General features: G+C 44.3%; 1 protein-coding gene across 3 annotated transcripts; it reads left to right on the forward strand.

Moving 5' to 3' along the window:
* Positions 1 to 579: 579 nt before the first annotated feature.
* gas2l3 (growth arrest-specific 2 like 3) lies at positions 580 to 27,377 on the forward strand. 3 transcript variants are annotated; one of them, XM_037122409.1, is made up of 9 exons: positions 580 to 742; positions 12,606 to 12,661; positions 18,676 to 18,862; positions 19,953 to 20,071; positions 20,599 to 20,740; positions 21,831 to 21,894; positions 21,969 to 22,110; positions 23,734 to 23,838; positions 24,666 to 27,377. In XM_037122409.1, exons 2-9 carry the CDS (start codon positions 12,638 to 12,640, stop codon positions 26,055 to 26,057), a joined length of 2,175 nt encoding a protein of 724 aa, XP_036978304.1. In that variant the 5' UTR covers positions 580 to 742; positions 12,606 to 12,637; the 3' UTR covers positions 26,058 to 27,377. The 3 variants fall into 3 exon arrangements, with proteins under 3 accessions (XP_036978304.1, XP_036978306.1, XP_036978305.1); XM_037122411.1 differs by lacking the exon at positions 580 to 742 and adding an exon at positions 1,323 to 1,366; XM_037122410.1 differs by lacking the exon at positions 580 to 742 and adding an exon at positions 10,158 to 10,297.
* The last annotated feature ends 201 nt before the right edge of the window (positions 27,378 to 27,578 follow it).

Genomic DNA, 27,578 nt, shown 5'->3' on the forward strand with positions numbered 1-27,578 from the left:
ACAGTTTTATTAGCATAAATACAAAGGCAACCTTGGGATGTTGGCGAGGACGGTGCTGCATAAAAAAGTACTGTCAAAAAAGATCACCGATGATAGCGCAGGTAAAAATTCAATTGTGTTTAATGATGTCTTACAGCTAGGAGGCCACAAACACAAGTGATCTATGACATTCTGTCGTGGACTAATGTAACAATTCTGATAGAGTCAGCAATTCTGATAAAGAAAATACGTCATATAATATCAATATGATTAAAAAAAACGTTTGTGTGTGTTGAAAATCCACTATTACTTTACACAAACCTTACAGGAAAATGAGAATACAAGAAAAGTGGACCCTACTGCAACTACTGTCGTAGAAAGTGATTTGATTCCTTGTATTCGACCTGTTGGAGGAACAAAGAAGTACACATTAAAATAATGTGAAAAACATAAAAAGAGCATTATTGCCTCCTTTAGGATGCTTTCACGGCTTCAGTTGCACACCTGTCTTTTGCTTTTTCGCATCAGTTTTCATCACTCAGTAAAATGACACCCAGGTGAGCCCGTGACCACGCCCCCCAGCGGGACGGAGCGCTCTGATTGGCCGGTTCGAACACCGCTGGCCGCAAACACAGAGCAGCGGAGAACATGAGTAACTCCCGAGAAGTGGAGTACCAACCTCAAGACTTCCACAGGGCAGAAAACGCCTCAAATCAGCGCAAAGTGGCCGGACTTTCTGCTCGAAGACCCTTCAGTGGTGCTGGTATGTGTAAAACTTCAACTTTATGTCAGAGGGGGAATTGACGGGGAGGAAGTTTATCCGATAGTTCTCGCCTGTGTGCAGCGGTTTTTCTCCCGGTTTCTCCCCCAAAATCCATGAGGGAGCCTCGTGGAGCTGCTACAGCAAACATACTGGAAATACCGTTATTTTTCTGAACAGTGAAGCCAAGCGTGTGTTAAAGTCTATTAGAATACCAGCGTGTGTTGGAAAGTTGTCAGGAGCTCTGAAAAAACACAGTATTCGAAGTGTTATTGAAATTGCATACGCTATTTTTTTTTCTTTCCCCTTTTTGCTCTAAACTTCGTCCAACAGCTAGTTTAAAGTCCGTCCCAAGTGGCGTTCACGTTCACACGGATCTCTTAATTGTTAAATAAACGATGCACTTTCCTTTTCACACGAGCCGCGGTCGATTTTAAACGACCAGGGTGCAGTTTAAAAAAAACAAAACAAAAAAAAACAAACCTATCCCTCTGCACTTTCACACCTCGCACTCTTACATAATGGCAGCTAATTGACATTGACAGGTCCGTGCGTGTATTTCCGCAGCTTCCATCCAGTCCGCAACCCTGCACACCATTCCTCGATTGGCAGGTTGGGAATAAATAGGTAAGAGGATCAGTAGTTTACTGGGAGACGGTCCCATCCCGAGGTGCTGCATGATGATGATGTGATGGTGGGATTCAGTGAGTGCTGTGTGTGTGATGAGTTCATTAAGAGGAGCAGGTTAGGTGCAGGGTGAGATTCACTCCCAGATGCGCTCATTCTGCTGTTTCTGGATCAGAGCGCGCACTGGTGTACCTATTGTGCCAGGACAATAAAGAGGGACACATTAATATCAAGTGTTGTAAATGTGACAGTCCTGGTTTCCTGTTTGAGGAAGAAGGATGAAGTAAAGGCCTGGGCAGGTGCTTCCTGCAAAGAGGGTTAACCTTGGGAAAGACTGTTCACACAGTGCCATTCACAGTTGCTGCCTGTTGATGAGTTAATGTTGGTTATTTTTGTCCTCACAACAACAAGATCAAGCAAAGCGCTTGCCCTTATGATTGTCGTATCCCTTCGCTACTTTTGTTTTATATGAGCTAATGAGAGACATGGGCGGTGATTCAGAGGTCTGCTCGTGATTATGTCTGTGAGCATGTTTTTCCACTGTGATTTGTGGTGCATGTCATTGGATTTTACCATCACAACATTACACAGAATGTGATGTAACTATAACTCATGACTCGAGAAAAAGGAACGGAGGGTGAATGATAGCAGGCGTGTCATTATCATTCATTCATACATGCATGCCAAACATGGAGTCCGACGGTTGTGTAACTGATCAACACTGTATCCGATGATTTCCAGCATCTCTATTGATCCCACCACCAGTCAGCTGATGGGGAGGCTGACCCTGCTGGATTGATCTGCTGGGAAATTGACTTGGATCAAGTTGCATTAAATTGGAGTTAGTGGCCATCAGTCGATTGTGCTTCCTGTGTTAAACTGTTACTTAAAGCTGCTCTATGCAAGATTTTCATATCAAAATGCACCTGTCTTATGAGCAACAATGACGCAGTGAGGCGTCACCAACTGATACACCACTACTACTACTACTACTGTCATTAGTCCAGGTAAATCCTGCTGTCTGGGTGCCTTCCAACCACAAAGTCAAAATTAACTTAATCTGTTTATAAGAAGCACTAAGTCAAGACTGGTCAGAAAAAGCTGGGCTCACTGGTGTAAAATGTTTGTTCCTTCTTGTTTTTAGTGTCATCAGAATGTATCTTTTGATACAATCAGAACATACAAACTGCTGAGTTCTACAGTAATCGATACTTGTATAGCAACAAAAGGACAAATGAATGAATGTGGGTTATGTGAAAGTTGTAAAACGGCTCGACTGATCTATAAGCATATTGGCCTTTCACAGATTTATCAGCAAAGACAAACATTTCTTTTGCAATACATAATGACAAAAAAAGATGCTTGGGGGGGGGACTTGTGAATTATCAGACTCCCACAGAAGATTATTGTTCCAGTTCACTTATTTCATTTTTTTTGGTTTAGTGTTCAACTGTAAAATATCCTGCCTCCATCACATATTTTTCAGTGTTAACCACATATATAATTGAATATGATTATTAACTCATGCACATTAGTACCAGATTTTCTTTATTCCCTAACGTCGTCAATGGCCCCAAAAACCCATTGTTAGTTTAGCTCATTGAGAGCAAAAGAGCAGGCTCTTTAGCAAAAGAGAGCTAACTTAGGGCTGTTGGGGTCACTGGAACAATGAGATGCTGCGCTGATGATCATTAAAGCAACATGATATGTTAAAGTTGACTAGTGTTTGATTTTGACATCAAGAAACGTTTCAAAGCCAAAAAATTAGCCATTTCTGAGTCAATGTGACCTTTTGTTTACCAGTCAGAGCTCCAACTGAAGGTGTCATTGTAATGCTGTTTTCCTTTCAGATTGTATAATGATGAGTCAGATCGCAGGAAATACAGTAGTTCACCCTATTTCAGACAAAGCTGTCACTGCCCAGCTCTCCATGAATGAATGCATACATGAGTAGCAACCCCAATTCCAACTATCTTCATAATCACCATCTGCTTGATCTTTGGCATCAGGCCTCGCAGTCTGGGCCTGCCAAGGCACCCGAAAGAAGTTAAGACACACACGCACACACACACTGCACATCACACACAACACACTACACACAATACCAGCTGAGACAAAGGAGCTTAATGAGTTAAAAATGCACGTGGCCACATATGGGCCACGGAGCTGCATGTGTGGACACAATGGAGCTGCTAATGAAATCTTGGATTACCCCTCATTTATTTAGGGTACAGCTTACAGGAGGTGAAGGGTGGGGGGGGGGTCGTGTGTGTATGTGTGTGTGTGTGTGTGTGTGTGGTGTGTGTGTGCGTGAAAAAGGGGATTTGCCATTCCGTAGGTGGATATGTGTAAATACTGTAAATAGTTGGAAAGTTCAGCTGACATCATGCGTTATTTGTAGATGGAGGTTGGCATGAGTAATGCTTTTATGAAGGAAGATGACTGAGTAATCAGTGTATTCTTAACACTAGAGGGGTTTTGTGGATACAATTGACAGGATTGAATCCCTGATAGCCGGTACAGTAAAATCCTTCTGCACTGATGCTTTTGAAGGACTGCAAATTGTCCTTTGTCTTAAGACAGTTTAATTGCTCTGTTTACGGAGGGTGTGTGTTTTTATCACTGAAGAACTAAGGCAGCACAGGTTTCTCCCATCATGTCTTGCCACTTATGAGGCTGATTAAGGTGAAAGGTGCCCCAGTTTTTAAATCCCCCCCCCCCTGCGCTAACCAGGATTATTATGTGACAAACGTGGCTAATTAGGCTGAGCTCGACGACCCCTCGACCCCTCGACCCCTCACATCTTCTTGGCGCTGACCTTCTGTGAAGAGTTTGGATAGCGCGACATGGCTGTTTGGGCTACAGAGGCTTATCTAACTGATAAAGCCTGCAACACGACTAAACAGGGACTTTGAGGTCCAATTTGTGGGAAAACATCCTTAATTATTACCAGAACTCCGACACAACCTTATGACTTCCTTGCAACTCAGTTTGAAGTATGACACTCAAAATGTTATCAGAAAAGGAAATGGGGATGATTAACCAATGTTGACAATACAGGAGGTACCCACTTGTGCTTGACAGACTTTATTTACACTGTTAAGTTTATAGGAGACATCCATTGTGACAGCCTGGCAGATTTGGCTGTGTGACAGTTTGAAATCAAAAGGTTGCTTCCTGATACGCTTATTGGTCTCAACAGTTTCACATCCCAGTCCATTAATTTAATGAACGCACGATGTGATGTGCTTCTGTTCGTTATGAAATGGCCATCAGTTACTTTTTGAAATAACAGCTGACGTCAAAATCAACGGTCAGGCTGGTCTGGTCATTTGCTCAGGTATTTCCAACTGCTGGGTCTGTCTGACGCCTGTGCTGCGACTCGAGAAATGATGTCATTGCAGTTAGTTGGCGTGTGTGAGTGTGGGTGTGTATGGTCAGCAGTAACAGATCAGTGTGGGCATCCTGCCAGGCCTGCTGCAGCTTAAAGGATGCAGTGCCTGTGTGTTGGAGGAACACACAGGAAATTCAAAAATGAGGACGATGAATGGGGGGGAATGGAAAGGAACGTGTTTCAAACTTAGGCTCAGGCTTTACAGTTGGCACAGACTGGTGCCATGATGGAGCTCGCTAGTTGTATTTTTGCCATTGATCCATTCAGTAATGTTCTCAGTGAGTAGTCTGAGGGAAATATGTCTTCAAAATACAAACAGACCAGTGCTTATGTGTCACCTGACTGTACTGCACAGAACATTCATTCATACATTTCCCTAAACAGCTCAGTGCTCAACATAGAGCAGATTGGGGATCTCGTCTTTTAGCTCCTGTTTAACATTGGAGCCACATTTGGATATTCTCTTGCCAATTCAGCTTAGAAGTTGTGTTCAGCCTCCAGTAGCACTGTGACAAACCATGAAGTTTCATGTATAGCATCCTTTGCTGAGAGCTTATCATCTACTGGCTTTGTTTTCTCTATCACCAAGTGGATTCAACGTATTATCACAACCGTTTTTTTTGTTTGTTTGTTTGTTTTTTAATACAGTGACTGAAGAGAGTTTGAGATATTGTGTAACATTTTCCTGAAACTTGTGGTCCCCTGTACTGACTTCCTCCTAAAAAAACAAAAACACAAAGCTACAGATACAGTTGGATAAAGACGCAGAGTCTTAAGGAGTCAGAATCAGTGGAACATCTTGTTTTGGGTAAATACAGGGCTGATTGTGTTTCTCGATTCCAATCTTGTGTGGCAGCTCACGTCCAAGGGGGCCGTGTGCTGAACACTGGAGCTGCTTTTTTTTTTTTTACCGACCTGGAATCAGCTTGCATTGGTTCCTCTGCTGGCAAAGGGTTTGGAAAAGCAGGACAGACCTGATCCTGAGTCAGCACAGAGGGGCTTTTGAAATCCCAGAGATGAAGCGATGGCGTGTGGTGAGCTGTGGATTACCATCAACAAATCAAAATGGGATTGGCAGGTGGCTCCCACTCATTCAAGCCTTTAAGATGGACTTTACTCCCACCGTCTCACCTCTAAGGAAAGACCCCTGAAACAAGGACAAGAGGAAGGAGGCCAAGAAATGCTTTAATCCCGCTTGAAAAGGGTGACGGCCTTTTACCACCATGGAAATCCATGATGAGCAGGCTTGTACAGGCCCAGAGGCGACTGCATTTCTTTAGAAACTAAAGTGTAATTGAAGATGTTGACGTATATTTACTTTTTCATTCTCTCCAACTGAATGAATTTCCCTCTCAACACAGTGCAGCCGGGCCCCATCTGTAATGAAAAAGGGAGGCCGGGCTCCAAATGAACCGCTCCTCCGACAGGGTAATTAAGTCCAGACACAAAGGGCTCAGCAGGAAGGAGTTTAATAGAGAAGGAGTTAGTATTCTCCAGGGAGACGTTGGGTCCAGGAGAACGCTTTTGGACTGCAGGGAAGGGAAAGGACGCAGGAGGTTGACTGGCCTGCAGCCACCTCACACCGCGTCTACCGAGGACACACACAAAAAGATATTACTCATCCATTTCTGTCTGCTTGCGTTATCAAATAAAATGCTAAACATGGGGCCAGTTTTCACATCTCAAAGCTCTCAAATAAGATTGTGTCCAGTAGAATCTTGACTGAGAGACTTTTAGGTGTAAAATATATGATGCTGAAGAAGCAGAGGCAGCTAGAAACATAGGGTTTCATCGAGATGGGTGAAACATGACTGCGTACAAATGGGGATGAAGGTGCGCAGTTTCAGACGTAGGTTTTTTTATTTGGCTGTAACACACAGCCTCCCTTACATGCAGAGTGAAACATTAAACACATTACCCGTTTTTTTTGTTTAGTTTTCATTCATTAAGCATTCCTTAGAAAACCGCTTTCAGGTAAAATGAGTTAAAAGACATGATGATAAAGTGGATTGTTTTTCCACATAAAAAGTCCTTTTGGATGACCTCCAGCCTCACAGGTCCTGGTTAAGTATAAAGACAAAGCGAAGGAGGGAAAGTGCTGCGGAAAGCATGCCTTTAACACATGCTCCAATTGTGCCAGCTTCCAGAGAAGTAAATAATGAAATAAAAACTTTTTGTTTAAATTCCAGACACCTCCACAAGAATCACCTCATAGATCCCCGGAGGTCCTTAGAACTGCACATGGCCGACATTGGTTTTATTTTTAACTTGTGTATACTTTATTCCCCGGACACACACACACACACACACACAATGCGATGTACTGGAAAATCAAAAGGACATCATCGCATGACATTCTGCTTTTAACTCATTACATAATGCGTTCTCATTTCTTCTTTTGCACTTATGCACGGGTGCACGCATGCACCGCCGGAGCGCCGTGGGCTGCATGCCTGCGCCACGTGCTGTGTGTGTGTGTGTGTGTGTGTGTGTTGTGGTGACGGAGCGGCGAGGAGGTGGATGCGCTCCGCTGTCTGGAATAGCGCTGATCCTCTTAAATGATTACTAGCTGCGACCAGAAACAGGGGGGGTGAGAGGCGACCGGCGTTGTAGCGTGCGGACAGATGTCTCGCCCCCACCCTCAACAAAACACACAGCATCTATGTTTAGTTCAGGATACGGGGAAGCTCGGACTAGATCTCTATCCTTTAATAGACTCCAAGTCTATTATACCGCTTATTTGTATCTGGACAAAGGCAATTCATTTGATTCATTCAGCACCTTTCCCCGGCAGGAAATGGATTGTGTGTAGAGAACTATATGAAGAAAATGGGCCTGTTAATGAAAAGAATTAGATAAATGAATTGTGGCAGTTTAGTTGTATCAGTACATCCCTTCAGATACAGCCAATTAGTAAGTTTTCAGTTGAAGATGGTTTTGTTTTTTGCTTTTTTTTTTTTTTACAAGTATCTTTGTAGGGTTAGGGGCACTGATGACACTGTCATTAAATTGTGTGTTTATTTGCCGATGTATAGGGCATACCTACAGGTAGAGCTGCAGTGATAAATACAATTAAAAGACTTGTGGATCAAAAGAAAATTAGGTTCAAACTATTGTTTATTGATAAACCATTTCATTCATAAAACATTTGTTGGTTCCAGTGTCTTAAATGTAAGGATTTGCAGCTTTGCTTTATCATTTATGGGTTTTGGAGTGTTGGTTAGTGGAAATGCAGCTAAAATCAGTATAGAATCTGAATGTAACAAAGTACCTGAAATTGACATGGTCTGTAATTAGCAATATGTGCAAAACTGCAAAACTGCTTTTACAAATCTAACATCTGGAAACACCATCTGAGGTTAATGCTGAAAAGTGATTGCATTCATTCAGTCTGGAAATGGCAGTTTTCCTAAGGGGATAAAACCTGCAACAAAGCTTTTTATTTCACTCATAACAAGAAATACAGGTTAGTCAACCCAAACCTGACCAAGGTCTTTTGTGTACCAGGTTTCTGTGCCTCATTACTCGGTTAATCCTAATGTGGCTTTAGAAGCACTGCAATGGCTCACATGTGCACCTGAACAAAAGCCAATGTTTCAGTAATTCTAATGGGGAATCTGGATTCTGGGAAAGTTTTAAATTCCCGCTCTGTCAAGCGAAACCCCAAAAATAACAACATTGTTCATATGAAGTACACTTTGTTCATCGTGAGTTTGACAATCAACCACGTAAGTTGATCCACGAAGAGGCCAGCTGCATATTTGGACCCAGTGAAATCAAATAACATAATCACGGGAAAAACATCCAAGTCTTCTGGATGCTACATGCTGTAGACTGATGGAAACAGGGAGAAGGCTGAGGAAATGGAACATTGCAGATGGATGTCAGAAGAGTGGCAGCATTGTCGCACGTGTTTTCCCTCAGAAACTGTCGAGGAATGTACGTGGTAGAACTCGGTGTCACAGTGTCGAGCCCTGGCCTTTCCAGTGTGCCACTCCCAAGTTCACCACCACTATAAAACATGTTTTGTCTTCGCCTCCCCTCTTTGGCTCCGGTTCTCTCGCCCTCCTCTGTGCTTGACATTTGACTGTGTGTGGGTGCCTTTGGTCCCTGTAGGGAGCCGCGCTCTCAGGCTCTGCTGAGGCCCCAGATGCACACAACTGGAGTCCAGAGCCAAAGATTTGCCCTTTGTCCTGTGTTGTTGTGTGTGACCCTGCACGAACGCCTGCGCGCTGAAAAGAAAGCGGAGCCATTCGGGATTGTTTGCCTCCTCTGAAATCCTAAATGTCGTTTGTTCCGTCACTTTTTCCTCGTCGTTCTGCTTCGGGACATGGCTTTGAAAGACTTGACTGACCCTTTGAAATCCTCTCAGGCTTGGCCTAGATGCCACAAATCACGCTTTTCAATGCTGGTCATTGACTTTTTATTTATCAGCCAGTGATATTTCCATCCACTTTTCACTCAGTTTGCCCTCTTATCTTTTGACAAAGATCAAGGGTACGCCGAAGACTTCAGGCTAATTTTTCAGGGATTTTGTTTCTCAGTGTTAGGCATGATATTGTCTCCCTCGACACCTGATATATTATCCCACTCAGAGTGTTTCCAAAATAAGGCAATTCAGGGATGGAGGGGTAGATTTACTGTACATACAAGGAATCATCTTGCCTTGCCTTTTTGATATAGTGCTTCTCAGTCAACCGGCACTGAAGTCGTTAGAGCGGAGCGCGTTGGAACAGCTGTGCAAAACCAACATCTGTGCATCTGAGTCTATCATGTGACGTCATGTTCTGTTCTTTGTTTTCTTGGAGGTTGCTCTCTCCAAGGCACATTTGTTGGAACCCTTTCCCACATGGATGCAGGTGTCATCTCTCGATCGCTCCATCGACAACCACAACCGTCAAAAAATGCTCCACAGCGAGAACTTCCGCACTGCTTGTTTTCCTGCTTCCCACTCAAACTTTCTGCTGAGTGCTGGTGTGGAAGGTTGGGGGAGTGCTCTGGTGGGGACTAGAGGGAGGTGGGGGATGAAAAGGAAGTGGAGGTAACCCCCACCCCACCCCACCTCAACTCCTCTGTTCCATCTCATTCCACATTTCATCACGTCCCGGTTGGGGTGTTCCTGGTTTGGCTGTTGGTTTGGAGATGAGAAGGAGTGTGTGTATTATATATATGTGTGTGTGTTGGGGAGGGTGGCAAGCTAACAAAACAATGGAGGCTTTGTGAGAGGGTCCCGCCGTGACAGGATTGTTAGGGGGGAGCAGGGGGGGGGGGGGCGGTCAGGGCTTAGCGAAGCGTAGCCACTTCATTAGTCAGGGCTCTCCTTTTGCACCTCCTCCTCCCCATCCATCCTCCCTCCCCGTCATGCTCTCGCAGCCTTCCCTTCCCCACTCACTCGTGGAACCACCGAGGCAGGAGCCACTCTAGCTGGACAGGACCAAGCGTGGCGCGGGGGTTTTCAGGAGGATGTGCTTTTAAAAGCCGATTGTAGCTGTTCGGTGTAGTTTCCTCGCTCGCTACCGTACAGTCTTTGCTCTGAGGTAGGTCGTCTTGTGTTGTCATCCCTCCTGTCCCGTCCCGTCCTTGGCCGCTGACTTGCATCTCCTCTCCCGCAAGCTGCAGTTTTGGTGTCGGATGACCGGGCAGCACTCTCTAGCCAGCCTTTTGATCAAAAAAAAAAAAAATGAGGTTGTGATGTCTCCTCTGGGGCTTCTGTTTTTGTTCCTCGTATAAATTTCATCACTCTGTGCATGATGACGTCAGTAGAAAACGGCATATGTCTAGAAGTTTTACAAACCCATTTCGGTGTTGAATTTTAGGTTTATATGAGGTGGTATTTGTGTGTCCAAGGAGGAAGCCGGGGTGGCAGTGGTGGGGGACTATTGTCTCAGCTGTGTTGACCAAATTATCAGTGTTATTAGGATCTACGTGCTTGTGATTGCTTTCTTCCCCCCACCCACCCACCCACACTGCCTCTCTTTGTCAAACGCACACCCTAGGGGACAGTTGAGCGTCAGGGTAATCCTTCACATCCTGTGTGGGAAAGGGCAGAGAGGAGCACTCAGACGAACCACATCACTTCCTCGTGAGAAAGTCCGATGCAGTAGAAATCAAAGAAAAACAACAGCATCCCAGTTGGCTTTCACCCAGAGGGCTGTTCGCAGCATCCCGAGTGCCTGCTTGCCTCCTATATCCGGTTACACTGTCCTACGTGATTCTCTTCTATCGCTACTTACCATAGTGCAGTGCATCGCAGCTACATGGTATTGAAGTTTCACAAGTAATTATTAAGGACAACCTGCAAAATGTGGATTAATGTCTTGTAAAGTTGATTACACACTCGTTACACAGCGAATTGGATGAAGACTGAGTCTTTTTTTTTTCAGAGGAATCACTTTGATAGTGAGAGTTGATATATACTGTACATGAAAGAGCGACGTCTGAAATGAGTTTAGAAGACTGAATGAACCTGATGGGATAATCAGGTTATATCCTAACCGAAGCTTAAATGTCGCTGTGCGGAACCAGTTAAGTCAGCAGGTCATTAATGGTGTTTTTTTCTCATGTCTTTCTCTTGCCTAAAACAAATGTAATAAGTTGCCAGCATAATGACTCTCATTCTGACTCTCAATTGAGTCAATAATCTGAAACCCAGAATGGCTACAACAACCAGTGATGCTGCACTAAAGTCCAGTCCAGATGTCCTGAATTTTTAGATGATCATGTGAATCGGTACAGTTTACAGAGAATAGACCCGATATGAGAAAAAATGATCAACATCTAAATTATGATATCTAAAATCCACATTTTAGATTTCAGCTGATGTCACCCAGCCCGGGGGAACTAGATGTGTTTACATGCATTATAGTACAAAAGATATTGGCTTGATTTGAAATTAAATGTTAGAGCCAGAGCTGGGCCTGCTGACCTTTGGTTTGGCAGCTGGAACAGGCACCTAACCCTAGCCCGAACTTAGAGAACAATAAAGGAATTCACATGTTGATTCTTATTTGTTTTAGAACTGCAATGATTAATCAAATAGTTTTCAACTATCAAATTAATTGGCCACTAATCGATTAAGTTTAAGTATCTTTTTTTTTTTTTTTTTTAGTAAGGCATTATATGATTCTGATTCCAGCTTCTTAAATATTTTCTGGTTCCTTTCCTCCTCTCTGACAGTAAACTGAGTGTGTTTGGGTTGCTGACTAAACAGGACATTTGAGGATGTCATCTTGAGCTTTGGGAAACTTGGCAACCTTTTTTTCACTCTCTCTTTTTTTAAACAAAAAAAAACAAAAAACGAGTCGGTTAATTGAGGAAACAACTTACAACAATGAAAATGATCGTTATTTAAAGCACTTATTGGTTTGTTTGTCCGCACACAAACTGAAATCTAAAAAAGGAGTTACGCGGTCGAGCTATTTCGTGACAGTCAGTCCAGCTACTCGGCGTCTCTGCTGGTTATCTGGCCACTCCAAGGTGATGACGAGACTCCAGTCGCTTCTGGCTGCCTTCACCTAGAAATAGTTGCACTGTGTAATTCCCTTGTTTTCCACTGCTTCTTGCCTAATTGCCACCTGGCTCCACTTAAAGACATGAGAGTGGTATTAATCTTCTGATCTAACTCTGACATATAAAAAACCACAACAATTGTTTGTTTTCCTGTGAACAGTTAAAGTATTTCCTTATAACTTGCCGACTTGCCCGTAATCAGATACCATGTGCATCTTGATAGGCGCTTTTCAGCGACACAGAGGCGACTGCATTCACACTGTCTGAAATGCAACGTGACAGAAGCACATCTTTTATTTTTCACTCATGTCTCTGTCTTATCTTATCTCTCCACAGAATGAAGAAGTGAGTCCTCTTTGATCGCAGTCATGGCTGTCCAGACTGGCATCCAGGTAGGCTCATCACCAGCAAACAGTGTGTGATGTAATTTGCTCGGCCAATTGGAAAATTTGGTCCTTCAGGTTGGAAATCAAGGATTAAGAGATTTCATGAGGTCATTTGGTTTGTAAATGTCATTAGAATTGCGTTTCGGATCCAACCTTTTGAATTTTAGTCGGATTACTGACTTTAATTGGTTGCCATTTGGTTACACAAAGTTGGCAGCTAACTTTGCCATTTTCGAAGGTCCTGCAGACATTTTAGATTAAAACTATTTAGCAAGTGTAGCCACACATTTGTGGCAATTTTTACATCTCTAAATGCTGTAGTGCTGAACCTGATTTTGGGTGCTTACTATTAGAACAGTGCTTGGTGACCATTTGTCGGCGCTAAGTGCCCGAGCAGTGAGCCACTAAGACTATCTGTGTGCCCAATTGGAGAAAAAGTTCCCAGAGTGTGCTATGGTTACTCAGATTAAATAAAGATCTGCAGACATCTGTCTCCCGCTCAACAGCTGCGGCAAGCCCACCTGTGTTACAGCATGCCGTCTTGTTGTTGTTACGCATGTCTGACGTTCCACTGTTCGGACCCCGAGGAGTTTCTCCGCACATTTTTGAGGGGGAGTGGGTGGAATGTGCTACACTTTTTCCTTTCCCCTCCCGGCAACGAAGTGTCAGCCATCCCAAAACCCGAAACAACAAACGTCTCGTGTTACAGATTTGTCACATGGCAGCACCTCGTTGAGAAAGGCTTTTCTCTGTCATCTGGTGCGGAAAGTCCAGACTCTCCCAACCCGCCTTGGACTGCGGATATGCAAAATATGCATCCCAGTGTTGTGCTCATAACATGTGGCAGGAAACCTCCCAGACTGATGCCCATGTGTTGACAAGGCTTTGAAAAGCCTCTCCACAGTTGCTGATGAACTGTGGTTGATTGTTTTCTCTTCAAACACACCACATTACCCCCAGTGATGTCTTAATTTGAGTGTTTTTTTTAAATATATATATGTTGAGATTGATTTATATTATATTATATTCCCCAAAACCAGTTACTTTCACTCAAACATAAAGGAAATGGAAATATAAATAAACTAGCATTTCTCTGAAGATATAGAGCAAATAGTCTCACATTTGTCTGCCATGGTTTAAAACAAATTTCATACGTATTTATAAAGTACACATGACAAAAGAAGTAGATCATTTTCTGATATTCCGTGTCATCAAAGGCACCCTGTGAGGATATTGATCCGTATCAGGCCGTCATGCTGCTGCAGAGACTGTAACACTGCAGTTACTTCCAGAGCTCAGCTCAGAGCTTCACTGCCCATGTAGAGCACAGTCACATCCGATAACTGGTCACACTCTGACTGCTCCGTTCAACCATGCTTAAAATGTATGCACTCATGGAAGTATAAGCAGCATATGTGCATCTATTAATTCAACAGTAAAACACAACCATTGTAAAATTCACTGTCTGCAGGTTTTGGTTGCGTGCTTTAGATATCTGAAAAAATATCTAATCTTTTGTGATGGCTACAAATTGTTGCTGTGGGGTGAGAACCATGTCTCTGCGAAGCAGAAAAATCTTGTCTTTTAGGCTGACAGTTTGTTAAAGTTTTGGAATTTTTCAACATATAATCCCACAGTTAAAAAAATAGAAAGCCATGACATGGACTGACATACAGATGTACATCAATGAGCTGGGTTAGGGAGGTGCTGTCTCCCTGTAGCCTCTATCATGTAGCTGTAGAAACTCACATATACACACAACATAAATGAATACTTTCATTTAATACTCATTTGTTAAAACTGTGTTTCGTTTCCTTCGTCTGATGGTTTATCAGCAAGAGTACAAAACACTAGTGGGATTTTCTCAAAAACTTGTAAGGAGGATGCGGTTGACCCAGAATAGAGCCCATTAACCTTTAGTGCACATCCGGATAAAGAGGCCGATCCAGGAAATCTCTTAGGGAGTAATGCATGAGAAAAACAGGTATTTAGGTTTGCTGGCATCTATAAATGAGTACAAGTGAATTCAAATATGTTCTGATAGAGAGTTTTTTTCAGCACTGTATGGTAACACAGGAAAAAACATAAGGGATATTGCATTAGGCTTGATTGAGTTAAAAGGAACTGTTGGGCCTTGGTGCATGTAGGCCTTCTACTGAGTGCCATTCATTTATGTTTTTAGTGGGGGGGAAAGGAACAAGTAGTAAACACAAAATTGACTTATCACATAACAAACATGCTATGGCTGTAATGCGCCACTGCAGGCTAGTTGCTAACTATGTCTGTCATTTGATGGTATTCAGTGTACAGAGGGTTGTTTATTGCTGAAAACAGCTGCCTGCTGGGGTTGATGAAAGCTGTGAGAGCGACCCGAAGTAATACCAAAACAAAGAGGTGAAAGTGGCTAAAAAGGTTTGTGGCACTGAGGGGAACTGCAGAGTCGAGTCTCAGAGTGTAATATTCTGTGGGTTCACTACAAGCTACTTATTTTACATAACACAATCATTTGACTCATGGTCACATAAGAGTTTAGATTAGTGCATTTTTAATAGAACTGTTTGTCACAGTGATTTATAGTGCAGAATAAATGGAGCAGCGTTTGTATTTGTTTGTAATGAACAGAAGAACTTGGTAGTTGGCATGAGGATAGAGGCAAACCATAGCTCGACAGATATAACATGAGGGGAAAAAAGTGAAGGTAAAAAAATAAATAGATAAATAAAACAGCAACAGAAAGTCCAAAGTAGAGGTCAGTGATTGCCCATAGTTAAGACTGGCAAGTGAGCAGTTCTAAACTTCCTCATCTCCCCAGAAATTGCAGTCTTTTTCTAAAATTCTTCATTAAAACCAAGGCTACGTTGGCTTTCTTTTCCAGCTTTACAAAAATCTGGGATGAAAGTGACCAAATAATGGCTCTTATAGTGTTTGAAAAGAGCAGCCTGACCCTGTTAGTTCAGCCTGGCCAAACCAAACACCTCTGGGTTTAGTTATGATCCTGAAAGGTCAATGGTCAACAGCCAGTCCATGGGAAGATTTAAAACAGCGGGATAGCTTGCAAAGATGGGAAGCAATACGTCACATTAATAAAGGAATGGGGAGAGTGTCTCGGTATAGTTTAACTTGATAAAAAAAAAAAATAATAATAATAATAACCTGTATTTTCAAGATGTAGCTGAACATTCAACAAAGTCATAAAACGGCAAGATTTATTTCTCTTGCTTACTGTTTACACGCTTCACATACATGAATCCCTGTCTAATGGTGTGGAGAAAAGCTTTTATAATCATGTGAATAGACAATCGTCTATATATATTATTAAGTTCAACAATGCATTGACATCATGATTTCCACATCCCACTTTTCCCTTCCCCAGAACTTTCCCTGCTATCTGTCGTTTCAGGGAGTTTAGTCACTCTTGCTATAAGTGGCTCGGGTTAAGAGCATCAGGTAAATACCTAATGCGTAAACAGTCAACATACCGGCATAAACTGCTCTGTACACTGCAATTCCTACCGGGATTACCAACCTACATTCCGGCACCTAATGAGGAAAAATACATTAACGTCCGCGATAATTAGTGCAATGCAGGTTTTAGTTTTTAACACAAGTTCGCTTCAAGACCTGAACGCTCCCCGTGACACTGTTTACTGTTTGTCAGGTGACAGAGTGCGAGGGGGATTATCCCACTGTTGAGTCGCCTTTTCTAATCGGCACATCTTTTACGTAACTTGTAAACCTTACACTACGCCGCCTTATGTTCTAATTAGCTGGACATCGAGAAAGGCACATATGTCGTTGTGGACCTGGAGAGCACCGCAGGCGTCCAGCCCTTTTCTGAACTGTGTTATGTAATGTGTGTGTTCGTACAAGTGTTTTCATGCATGTGGGTCGGCTCATCCCTTTTTTGAAGTGAGGTGACCTTTTCACTTTTGTACATCAGGTGTTTTTGATACCTTCTGCTTTTTTTTTTTTTGTTCCTTTTGTTTTTTCTGTTCATGTGTGTTCACAAGCCCTGCATATTTGTTCCCATTCCCCCCTCCCTTGTGGGTTCAAAGGTCACCCCCGATGGCGATGAGTGGGGGGGGGGGGGGACATCCACATATTAGCCTCAGTTTTATGGAAATGCAATACTAGAACCTCGGATTAGCCCCTTAAAGTTGGAATGTGATGTGTGACTTTTAGTTTTGAATCAAACTAAAATATAAACAGTGAACAGTGAATTTAGACCCATTGTAACAGGTTTTGGCCTGACACTTTGCTGTTGTTCTAATCAACTTTCAGTATCTTGATTTCACATGATTTACAAACGCATGCTGACGCACATACGCACACACAAGCGCACACAGTGGCCCGAGCAGTGTTGTTTGGAGGCCCTCGGAGCATCAGCAGAAGTATATTACTGTAAGACAGCAGCCTCTCTGTTCGACTAGCCAGAAGGTTTCCTGTTTGCAGGCCGAACCCACACAATCAATTCAAAGCCTCAACAAGACTCGGCCTTGTCTCAAGCACAATAACTCCTTCACCGCAGTGGAAGCAATGTCCCATTATCGCCTGATGACATGTGATGGATCCGAAGATTAAAGGCTGTATCTTAAACAGATGTCAACAAACTGGACAGAGAGAGAGGGAGGGGAGGGGAGGGGGTTCATCCAAAAGCGAGTTATGTAATGTCTGGACAAGTCGTCATAGTGCACATCTGCTGCTGGTTTCCAGATTACCACTCCTGCTGGCTGCAAACAATGAAAAAGTTAAAAATAAAATGGCCAATAGCCATTTTGTTAATCCGAATTACGTGAATCTTTGAGGAAGAGAAGCTTTTGCACTCTCTACCTCCATTAAAGCTTGACAAGCCAAGAGCTTGGTTTACTTTAAAATCAGGTTATTGTACTTGTATGTCAAATAATTTGTAGAAATGTAGAAAACCGGGAAACCTAGCACATCGGAGCTGCAAAGGATCGTTTCCCGTCCCCTCCTTTCATATCAGAGACGTGGTGAATTGTCAGTGCAGAACTGAAGTACGAGAGAGAGGGGAATGCAGGGGAGGGGTGCGACGGTAGAGATGGATATGTTGGGACATCAGTGTCGAGAGCCAAGATCAGCAGCTCGCTCAAGGCACCGAGCCCCGGACTGTGAACAAGTACTAGACGCCCATTTAAGCAGTCAAGTGCAACAGCATTCAATTGTCTCAGTTTTTGCAAAACTAAACTCAAGAATAAAAAAAAAAAAGTACATGAAATATCAGATCTTCCAGTGGGCAATGAGAGACATTAGAGAAACAGAAACATGTTTGGTGGTTAGAGAGAAAAGCTGAGCTTGTGGTTTTCACTATAATGAAGTTGACCACAGTGGTTACGAGTTGGAGTGGCAGCGTCGGAGCGCGCTGCGACTCCAGCAGAGCATAGAAGTGATGTGTGGAGCGACGGCATGCCTGACGCGTCCTCTCTGCATGGATGGGTCACTAAAATTCCTCTGATATTCTCACAGTGCAAGGCTGAATGTTAACTAGAGTATGATAATGTAGTCTTAGGCTGTGGAGAAGCACCCAACCTATATACAGGGTAAAAAAAAAAAAAAAAGGCAGTGCATAATAAGATGTGTTCCAAACGTTAAGCTAACAAGTTATAATGATAGCGTCTTATTTGATATACAGATAGGGATTTTTGATATGGATTCCTATTCCTTTTGAGATTGGATGTCTTAAAACCGTGACTGAGGGAGCAGCTCTGGGCTCAGATTAGGCAGATGTCTCAATAAGTGGGCAGCCACACTAATCTGTTATAACATTCTGTCAGGCTTTCAGTTTGAGCGTCTCATCCCTCGAGTCATACAACGAGATGATGTCGACTGCAGTAAATCTTTCATCTTTTAGAAATCTCGGTGGTTGCTGCCGTTTTTCTTTTCTGAGGACAATCAAAATCAAAAATCATTTTACTTAGCTCCAAATGTTTAACTCACAGTTTTAAAATTTCAATCAACGTGGATGTCCGTAACCTTCCACTCGTCCCTCCTGTGGTCTGCAGGTATGGTTCGGGGAGAAATTCGATGCCCCGTTGCTGAGCCCCAGGAGCCCTCGCAGCCCGTTAGCGCAGCGGCACGGCCCCGGCCTGGCAGACGTCTTCCAGTACGACCAGTGGCTGGCGGTGCGACACGAGGCCACCCTGGTGCCCATGCAGGAGGATCTGGCCATCTGGCTCACAGGCATGCTGGGTAAGTGATGCGTGTCATCCTAGAAGTTCCCTTTTTATAGTGGTTTGGTGTCATTTTAGTGTTTTTTGTTTTGCCTAATCTGACTGTGCAGTATCATGTTGTTTTGACATATTTCCGGGAAAACAGAAGTACATTTTTGGGTTACTTTTTACTGTAGTTTAGTAACAGTGAATGTGTTCAGACCTGCGCGTATGTGAATTATCATCATGAAGTTGCATGCTAACAGTTGGCCCCTCGAGGTTAGGAAAATACTGAAGCACAATTGACACGGGTGTCCCACGTAATTGGATTTAGTTGCTGCTATTTCCAACTTGTCCTTTTGCAAACCGCAGAAACGGGAGTGGAACAAAATCCCTCATTCCGTCCGTCTCCACCATTATACTGACACCTATTGTCCCACATGATACAATGGAGCAGTGAGGAAACTGAAGCTGACTGGAAACTGACTCTATTGTTAACTGGTGAAACCGTTTGTTTTTTTTAGAGGCAGACTTCAGTTTTTCTCATGAGGAATGTGGGCAGGTACTAAACGCCCAGTGTGAGTTATTGGTACCGTGACCACTTTAACCTGTATACCACATTTTTTCTTTTTAAAACTGTTGGACCCATGTGATAGTCAGTCCTGAGGGGCCGGATGCTGCAGAAACAGGTGGCGTGCAGCGGGTAAAGTTTCAAGCCCAGGGGCTCGGCCGTTGTTGAGTGGAAAATAAACTTTTGTGGAGAAATCTTTGTCACTTAGTGTTATAGCTTTTGTGGATTTTGCTCCTAATGCAAATTTAGTTCGCACAGCCTTTTGTTGAGTTTCCTAGGGCGGTGATTTACAATAAGGGGTCGTGGGAGCGCCGTAAGTCCTTGGGTAGTTTGTAAGGGAGTCCTCTGTTAAAGTGTTGCTGTAAAGTCCAACAACAAAAGACATTGTAGACAAAACAGCCCAGTGAATGAAAATGAATTATGTGTAAAATCTGGGCTGTAATTGTATTTCTCATGTACGTGAGATGTGGTTCTGACCTGCAGAGGTGGTGATGTTGCAGATGGAAAAAAGTAGGATTATTGGCATTGAGCTGTACAATTTTATATTTCATTCTTCCAGGAGAGGAGGTGAGAGCGGAGTTTTTCATGGAGGAGCTGAATAACGGCGTGAAGCTCTGCCAACTTATCGGTGTGCTGCAGACCAAGATCGCCCAGAGCTGCCCCTCCGCACTCTGCAAGGTGAGTCAGACAGCACCGATGAAAATAGCTCGCGTGATCGTCCAAAGGGCGGCTTTCACGCTCACACATGGGGGGGATGTTCGGGGAGAGCTGTGCAGGTCACAGTGTGGACAAATCTCTGACTGAGGACCAGTTTTCTGTTAACTCTCAGAAGCAGTCAGGTGGAGTTTTGCAACCATCTACACCATTTTTATACAGTTTACTTGTTTAGAATTCACTTTTGCTGTAAGGTATTTTCCTGCTGGTGCTAATAGACTGGCTTCCCCTTCATGCAGGGTGATAAAATCCTCATTGCTATGGTAACTCATCCGAAAACATTGGTGTAAAACAAGTAACATTAACAAAAATAAAACTTATGTTAGTATTGAAAAAAGACCAGTAGCATACATTAAAATCCGCCTTGTACAGAAGTGAAGAGCACAGAAGCGCCCACATTTTGGACATTAGTAACGTTTGCATACACTGTGAGTTTTCACATTGTTTCATGGTTGTAAAAAGGATTCATGAAGTGTACTTTTTCCCAACAGTTGTTCCCCACGAGGAAGGTTGCATGTAAGAGGGACGCCTCCCCGGGTTCTTTCTTCGCTCGCGACAACACCGCCAACTTCCTGGCGTGGTGTCGCCACATCGGTGTGGAGGAGACCTACCTGTTTGAGTCGGAGGGCCTCGGTAAGAGCTGCAACAGATGTCGCTGAAACTATAGACTGCTTTCATTCATTCTGGAGTAAATAAATCACTTTTACCCCCCCGGCCTGTTGCTCTCCCCCTTTATCCCAGTTCCTGAGCAAGCAGCCTTAACTCTGTTAAATTGTAGCTGAGTAAATTTGACCTTTGAGTTTTAGAACGTTTTTTGGCTTATATGACCTTGTTATGTACGTGTGAGTCTCTTTGTTGTTTTGCAATAACCCATAGTTAACTTATTAAAGTGCTACCTCTGGTACTTTGGCAAAGAAAGAGTTAGTTTGTCACAATCTTGTCTATTAAACAACCAGACAAAAATGCCGCAACAAAGAGTTTTCCTTATCCAAGCAGAAATTTTCTACCAGGAATGTCATCTCGATCAGTAAATCTTTTATTCCAGGGTATCAGAGTGCAACAAAGTGTCCAAAAAAACTTTCCTCCACCTGTCTGGAAATGGTATCATGATGACTTTTCCTGCATGTGCTTGGCCAGTGTCTGTCTACTGGGAAAAAAAAAAAAAACTTCTTTCTGAGGATGTTTACAGTATAAGACGGTCTGATTGTAAGCTCCTAATAACTTTGCAGGGCTCTGTCATTTAAGCCTTACTTCTTAATGGTTTAATAGGATCTGTTGTGGAGAGCAATCACCCTGAGTACACCGTATGGGGGATCGCTTCATTACAAATAATGGCTCTCCAAAAAAACGGATTGGAGCGATTTAGAAAGAAAGCCGCACGTCTGCCCGCTCCAAGAATGGAAACCGATTCTCTAATTCTTCAATATATTTATGTATACTTAATATCCTTAAATGACTTTAAAGTTGAGCTCTCCAGCCCAAACTTCTGTTCTCTTTTGCGTGAATCACCCAGCAACCCCTCCGGGAAAAACCGACTGAATCGTATGTGCTCATAATGTCACGTTTTGAAATCTAACATGAGAGTTTTTTTCGCGCCTCGTCCCTCCTCTTCTCTTCTCTCTGTAATGAAAGCCGAAGTGGCAGCTGCTTCTTCGGATCATTTATTAATAGTTTGTTAATTGCTGTGTTTTTTTTTTGTTTTTTTTGTTTTTTTTCCCCTCAGTGCTGCACAAGGAGCCTCGGCAAGTTTGTCTCTGTCTGCTGGAGATCGGCCGCATCGTCTCCAAGTGAGTAAACGAAGACGACGGCGCAGCATTTCAGAAAACAAAGGAGCACATGTAACCTCCATTGTGTCCCTCAGGTACGGCGTGGAGCCTCCCGTGTTGGTGAAGCTGGAGAAGGAGATCGAGCTGGAGGAGACTCTGCTGATGACGGAGGAGCCGCCTCCAGCCGTCAAGACCTTCAGCGTGTGCTGCCAGCACGGCGGCCTCTACCAGCCCGGGGTGAGTTCTGACTGACGGCTCCAACTCACTCTTGTTAAACATGAAACTTCGCACCTGGAGGCAGGAAGTGCGGCACAACCAAAGACTGAGGGAAAAAAAAAAAACTGCTGAAGTAAAGCGTTGAAGGGCTACAGCTGATCACGTTAGCGGCACATAGGTGGTACATGTGCGACCCAGTTGAAGCAGAGCCAAGACTCTCGCCGCTTCACTGGCGCCCCACAGGGTATGATGCATCACCGCTGATCACGTGACGCTCAGCCGGCGCGCTGTGACTCACTGTAGCGAAGATACGTGCCGTCATACGGCCAGAAGCACGCGCGGCAGTGAACTTGCTGCTTTTTTGTACCAGTGTAAACTCTCCGTCTCTCTCACAGTGCAGAGTCTCCTCCATCAGCTGTGGTTATTAATCACCAGTGATGGGCATTGTGCTTCCAACACTGTCAGCAATTGTTGAGTTTATTCTCCCGTGGGTCAAATGAGGCTCCAACACGCAGAGGGTTGGGGGGTTTTATTCCCAGAGGAGACAGCAGGGCTAAAAATAACTGAACTCATTGAAGCGGAAGGCCGTTTGGATAAAAGCGTCCGCAAACTTGCATTTCCCTTTCCCCTCATCCAAATAAGCAGGAACTTATTTTAGCCGAGCGTTGTCTCCATCACCTTGTCACTTATATTTCATCGAAGGATTTCATCATCTCGCTGCATGATTCAGTGGCTGTAATTAGATTATTGCTCACTTGTGCAGCAGCAAACACTGGAGGCCCTTAAATGTATTGTCTTATTTTCTAGCCAACTGTAAATTTTAATCATATCGTTTACAAACGGCACGTTTCCGCCGAGCAGTCCAGTCAAGCTGATATCCATTTTCCTTTTTTTTTTTTTTGTTACCCGAGAACATACATGAGTTGTTGTCTGTGCACTCTCATTTATTTATTTTTTTTCGTTTAGCTCAAGTAATCCTTAGCATAAAAAGTGTTTAAAAAAAGTGGTTAAATTGTCAAAAATAACAAGTAACATTAGCATAAATAATGTTAATCAAGAAAAGCAACTAATAGTATTTAAAAACATAAATACATTTTGAAAAAAGGTGTACGTTAAATCTGCTAGTCATCCTGTACTCAGTGTAGATGTGAAGAGCGGAGAACCTCCCTGTTTGTGGATATTAGTAACATTAGCAGGTACTGTTTGCTGTTTTTGCTTGTTGTTTACCATCACAGACAGTAGATATATGGCAGAAGTTTCATGTCAGTAATGCCAGCAATGTGTACAGGCAAAGCACTCAACTCATGAGAGCTCATGAGAGCTATTGAGAAGTTGACAGCGTGACCTTTTATTCATGATATGGTCACAAAATGTCTGATGGTGATCTCCCTACAGTCCATTAATTGTGGTTTATTTTCAACGCCCCCCACACTTGCTGCCTTAAGCCTTTTCTGAATCAAAGTTCATGTCCTTGTTGTTATAAACAACCAATTACAGAGGAGAAAGAACATTTCTTTTAGTTGTGTTCCTAAAGAGCAGGGTAGTTCAGTGTGTAATGAAAACGAGGCTCGAGAGAGTCCAGCATCGCTGCCAACGCGTCCGCCAACATGGCCGCCTGATGGTCCTCTTTTATCCTTTTTGTAGGAGCATGGCATGGACGACCCACCCTGCAACTGCTCCAACAGGGTGTCCATTGAGTACCTGTCAGAGGGACGCTACAGACTGGGAGACAAGACCCTCTTTATTCGGGTGAGTGCTGTGAACACACACACGTACACACACTCTCTCTCACTCTGCAGCGGCAGCAGACTTGAGTGTTGGCACGATTCGCGTCAGTAATCCAGACAATCCAGTCAGTCACCGAGTTGTCCTATTCAGAAGTGGCAGCACGGTTATGTCACAGCCTTTGAAATGCACTTTGTGTCATCTGTTACCATTTTCTATTATTCCGAGACCGAAGTTCTGCTTTCATTTGTTGTAGAAGTAACACTTGAGATACAACAAAAGGGATGTTTTCCTGCTGGAGTGTGAAGAAACACAGTTTTAAATGCCTTGATGCATGAATTTAAGTATCTTACAACCCTAAATTGGCGACATCAAAATGTGTCACGAACACAGATGAAACATGTCATTGTTGAGTCTGTTTAAATAGGCACTGGTTCAATTACTAATACTGTAAACAAGAGCGTGCAGTACAAGCTTAAACTCTGTGTTGATATCACAGTAAATGTGTGGCAACACCAGCTGCTGCATATGTGTGTGTGTGTGTGAGCTCTGTCAGACATGCAGCATACATGAGTCTTCACTACATCACTGGAGGTTGTTATTGGACACATGTAAGCTCATTACCCAATCGTGGCGGATTGTGTTAGGCGGTTACATCATAATTACACTGCTGTCCACGCCTAGGGACAGAATCGCTCGTATACAGATCCACCGCTGCTATTTCAGGAAGTTCCACGAAGCTGTCACTGTTGATGTCTGACTGTTAAAAAGATTTTCAGTTGCCTTTTACTTTCGCACTTTCTCCTACGTGAAAGTTCCTTATAGCAAAATGAATTTTGTTCACTTCACAGATGCTTCATGGTAAACACGTGATGGTGCGCGTGGGTGGAGGCTGGGACACGCTGCGGGGATTCCTGACGAAGTACGACCCTCTGAGGGTGCTGCAGTTCACCACTCTGGAGCAGAAGATCCTGGCCTTTCAGAAAGGGCCCCCCAGCCTGGGAGGACACCACGGCAACCACGCAGCCCCACCCCCTCCGCCTGACATGGACCCCCTCGCCGCCGTCAACAACCTCATCTCCTCCTCGTCCTCCTCTTCCTCCTCCACCTCGTCGTCTTCATCTTCCTCAGGCCCGGCCTGCAAGCCGGCGTCTGTGACCGCTGCGGGTCAGACGTGTCGGTCCTACACCGCCTCCCCGGCCTGCACGCCCACGCTGCCCAGAAAATGTCCTGCCACAGCACCCAAGAAGAACCTCCAGGGGACACCGTCGACCCCCAGGAAACCCACCCAGCTGCCCCTGCCCATCACCACCAAAGGTTCCTCCTCTCTGCCCTCCACGCCTGTGGGAAACTCCAAACAGTCTCCCAGCCCGACGAATCACGGAGCGCAGGTCCTTCGCAGAGCTCTGACTCCGTCCTCTGCTCCATCACCTGCCCCTGCAGATCCAAGCACCACCTCCAAACTGAAGCTCAAACCGTCGCCCCGCGGCCCCGCCTCTCATCCCAGGAGCCCCGTCTGCCCGGAGCCGTCTTCTAAGTGCCCCAAACCTTCCAGCCCCTGCACCTCCCCCACTGCTTCCTCTGTGCCTCGCCCCATCGCTGCTCCAGCGAGGGCCCCCGCCGCTAAAGAAGGCCGGCCCCCAACAGGCGCCAGCCAGCGCTCTCGCCTCGCACAGCGCCGCCCAGGCTCCCCAGCCTCACGCCTCCGTCTAGAGGCAGCACGGAGGGCGCGAACGGTCTCAAAAGCAGCAGTGACGACAGCGCCAAGAGCGGCGACGGCAACGTCCCAAAGTCGGACCCCGACGCCCAGCTCTCGGACAGCCTCCCCGGTGCTGCCAAAACCCGCCTGCTCCTTGCCGAATAGCAAAGAGGTCACAGCCAAAGCCAAGGGGGCGGCCCCACCCAAAGCGGCCGCTGCCCCCGCACGAGGTACTGCCGCTGTCCCCGGGCGGGTCCCGGGGGGCAACACGGGCCCCTCTCCCACCAGCAAAGCTAATCAGAAAACAGCAGCCACAGCACAGAGAACAGGACGCAAGCAAGCGGCCCCCACTAATCCCATCAACGGGAAGTCAACTCTCAAACCTGAGGCGACTCCAGCACCAGCGCTCGCCCCGCAGAAAACCAGCCCCAACGTCAGGGCGGCGAAGACGGAGCCCAGCGTCGGCAAGAAGATCCCACAATACAAGGGCAAGAGCGGGGACCCTTATTTTGAAATGAACAGTAGGACGAGGCAGAAGACATAAGGGGACCGCCTCCGAGGACTTGACCAGAGCCAGCAGGCCGGTCCCACCTGGCTTATTACAAACCAGCACTTGTTGGAGCTCAGACTTTCCAAACAAACGCATCACGTCGCTGATCCCCATCAGAAAGCTTTGACCTTTTCTCCTCCGTCTTCAGATGTTTTTGTTCGTTTGTTTTTTTGTATGTTATTTAACAGTTTTGTTTGGTTTTTTTTAATCCTAAAGGGTTCTAAGGTGTGATGATTTGTATGTCTTGTCTCCGTGGTGATTTAACGGTCTGTTTGAGAGGTCAGCTCCATGTACCTGGTTAACACTAAACTTGCACAATGTTTACATCCTCACCTTCGTTACACTTGCGTTACAAATGGTTTGCGTCAACTGACTTTTTAAGAACAAAGGATAGATTTATAGTAGAAAACCATGATCAAACACTAACCTCAGTGCGTTTTTTAATTTTTTTTTTTTTCAATTTTAGCTCAACAACAGATTACATGATTTCATGATTTTAGTAAAATGCACTTCATGGCTAAGCAGCTTCTGAGGCCTGTTTTCGCCAGCAGCTCACCAAAGTTGTGAAACGTCTCGAGTTCAGTGACACAACTGGAACACAACCGATGGCTTCTGGTTACTTTTTTTGTTTTGTTTTCCCTCCCCAGTGGAAACATCCTGTCCACTGGTGGATCGTCACACGTTTTTGTATAAATGCTCTCTAGGTGGAAGGTTCCTGTCTGGCGCCGGACAAAGCGCCATCAGGAACGAACCTTCCCGTCTTGTGCCTTCGTCGGAAACCCTTTCTCGTTTCTGAGCGGCATTAGAATGTATTTGATGATCCGGGTTGGTGGTGGTGGGTGGAGGGTTCTAATGTTTTGTTTTGTTTTGTTTTTGATAATGAAAATTGCACAGTGTGTACAAGCACTCATGACTCGGAGAGAAGCCGAGTCGCGGATGAACTACTGATCAAACGCCTCTTTTCTTTTGAGCAGAAAAAACCAGTCGCGGCCCTCCAGCGGCCAAATTTATTTTAGAGCCGAGAGAGACTTTGTTTTTATATGGTTTCTAATTTTTCTGTGTATTAAAAATCTAGTTTTCTATGTGGTGTTTGTGAGTGTGTGTGTAAACAGTGTATGTGTGTGTGTGTGTGTATATATATATATATTATATGATCAGTGAGGCTTTTTTTCTTGTTTGGCACTTTACAGAAACCGCTGTGTTTGTCAGAATTTTGAATGTTGATTACGTCGATTGTGTCTCTTGTCCCACCTATACATTTTTTGTTTCTTTTCGTCTTTTCGATCAATAAATGGACAAGTGTTTTAAAGCTCATCTCGTCTCTGTTGCTTTTTAGTCTTCCTGTAACACGTTTTGCTGTTTGCACGTTGGCGCTCCAAATGTTTTTGAGGATTTTGTTGTTTTTTTTGTTGTTTTTTTTTTTTTCCATTCTAAAGCCTTAAAACTGTCTTAGCCTGGATACCAGACAAAGCCTCTCGGAGCATTCAGACCGTGGCGAAGGAGCAAAGCGAGTTA

The sequence above is a fragment of the Acanthopagrus latus genome, chromosome 14 (assembly GCF_904848185.1).
Source record: "Acanthopagrus latus isolate v.2019 chromosome 14, fAcaLat1.1, whole genome shotgun sequence".
NCBI classification, from domain to species: domain Eukaryota; kingdom Metazoa; phylum Chordata; class Actinopteri; order Spariformes; family Sparidae; genus Acanthopagrus; species Acanthopagrus latus.

What these genes read in the sequence shown, in the direction of transcription:
- gas2l3 (XM_037122409.1), top strand. Translation starts at nt 12,638, where the DNA reads ATGGCTGTCCAGACTGGCATCCAG. An exon ending in CTGTCCAGACTGGCATCCAG is followed by an intron (nt 12,662 to 18,675) that starts GTAGGCTCATCA and finishes TGTGGTCTGCAG; the next exon opens with GTATGGTTCGGGGAGAAATT. An exon ending in ACAAGACCCTCTTTATTCGG is followed by an intron (nt 23,839 to 24,665) that starts GTGAGTGCTGTG and finishes TTCACTTCACAG; the next exon opens with ATGCTTCATGGTAAACACGT.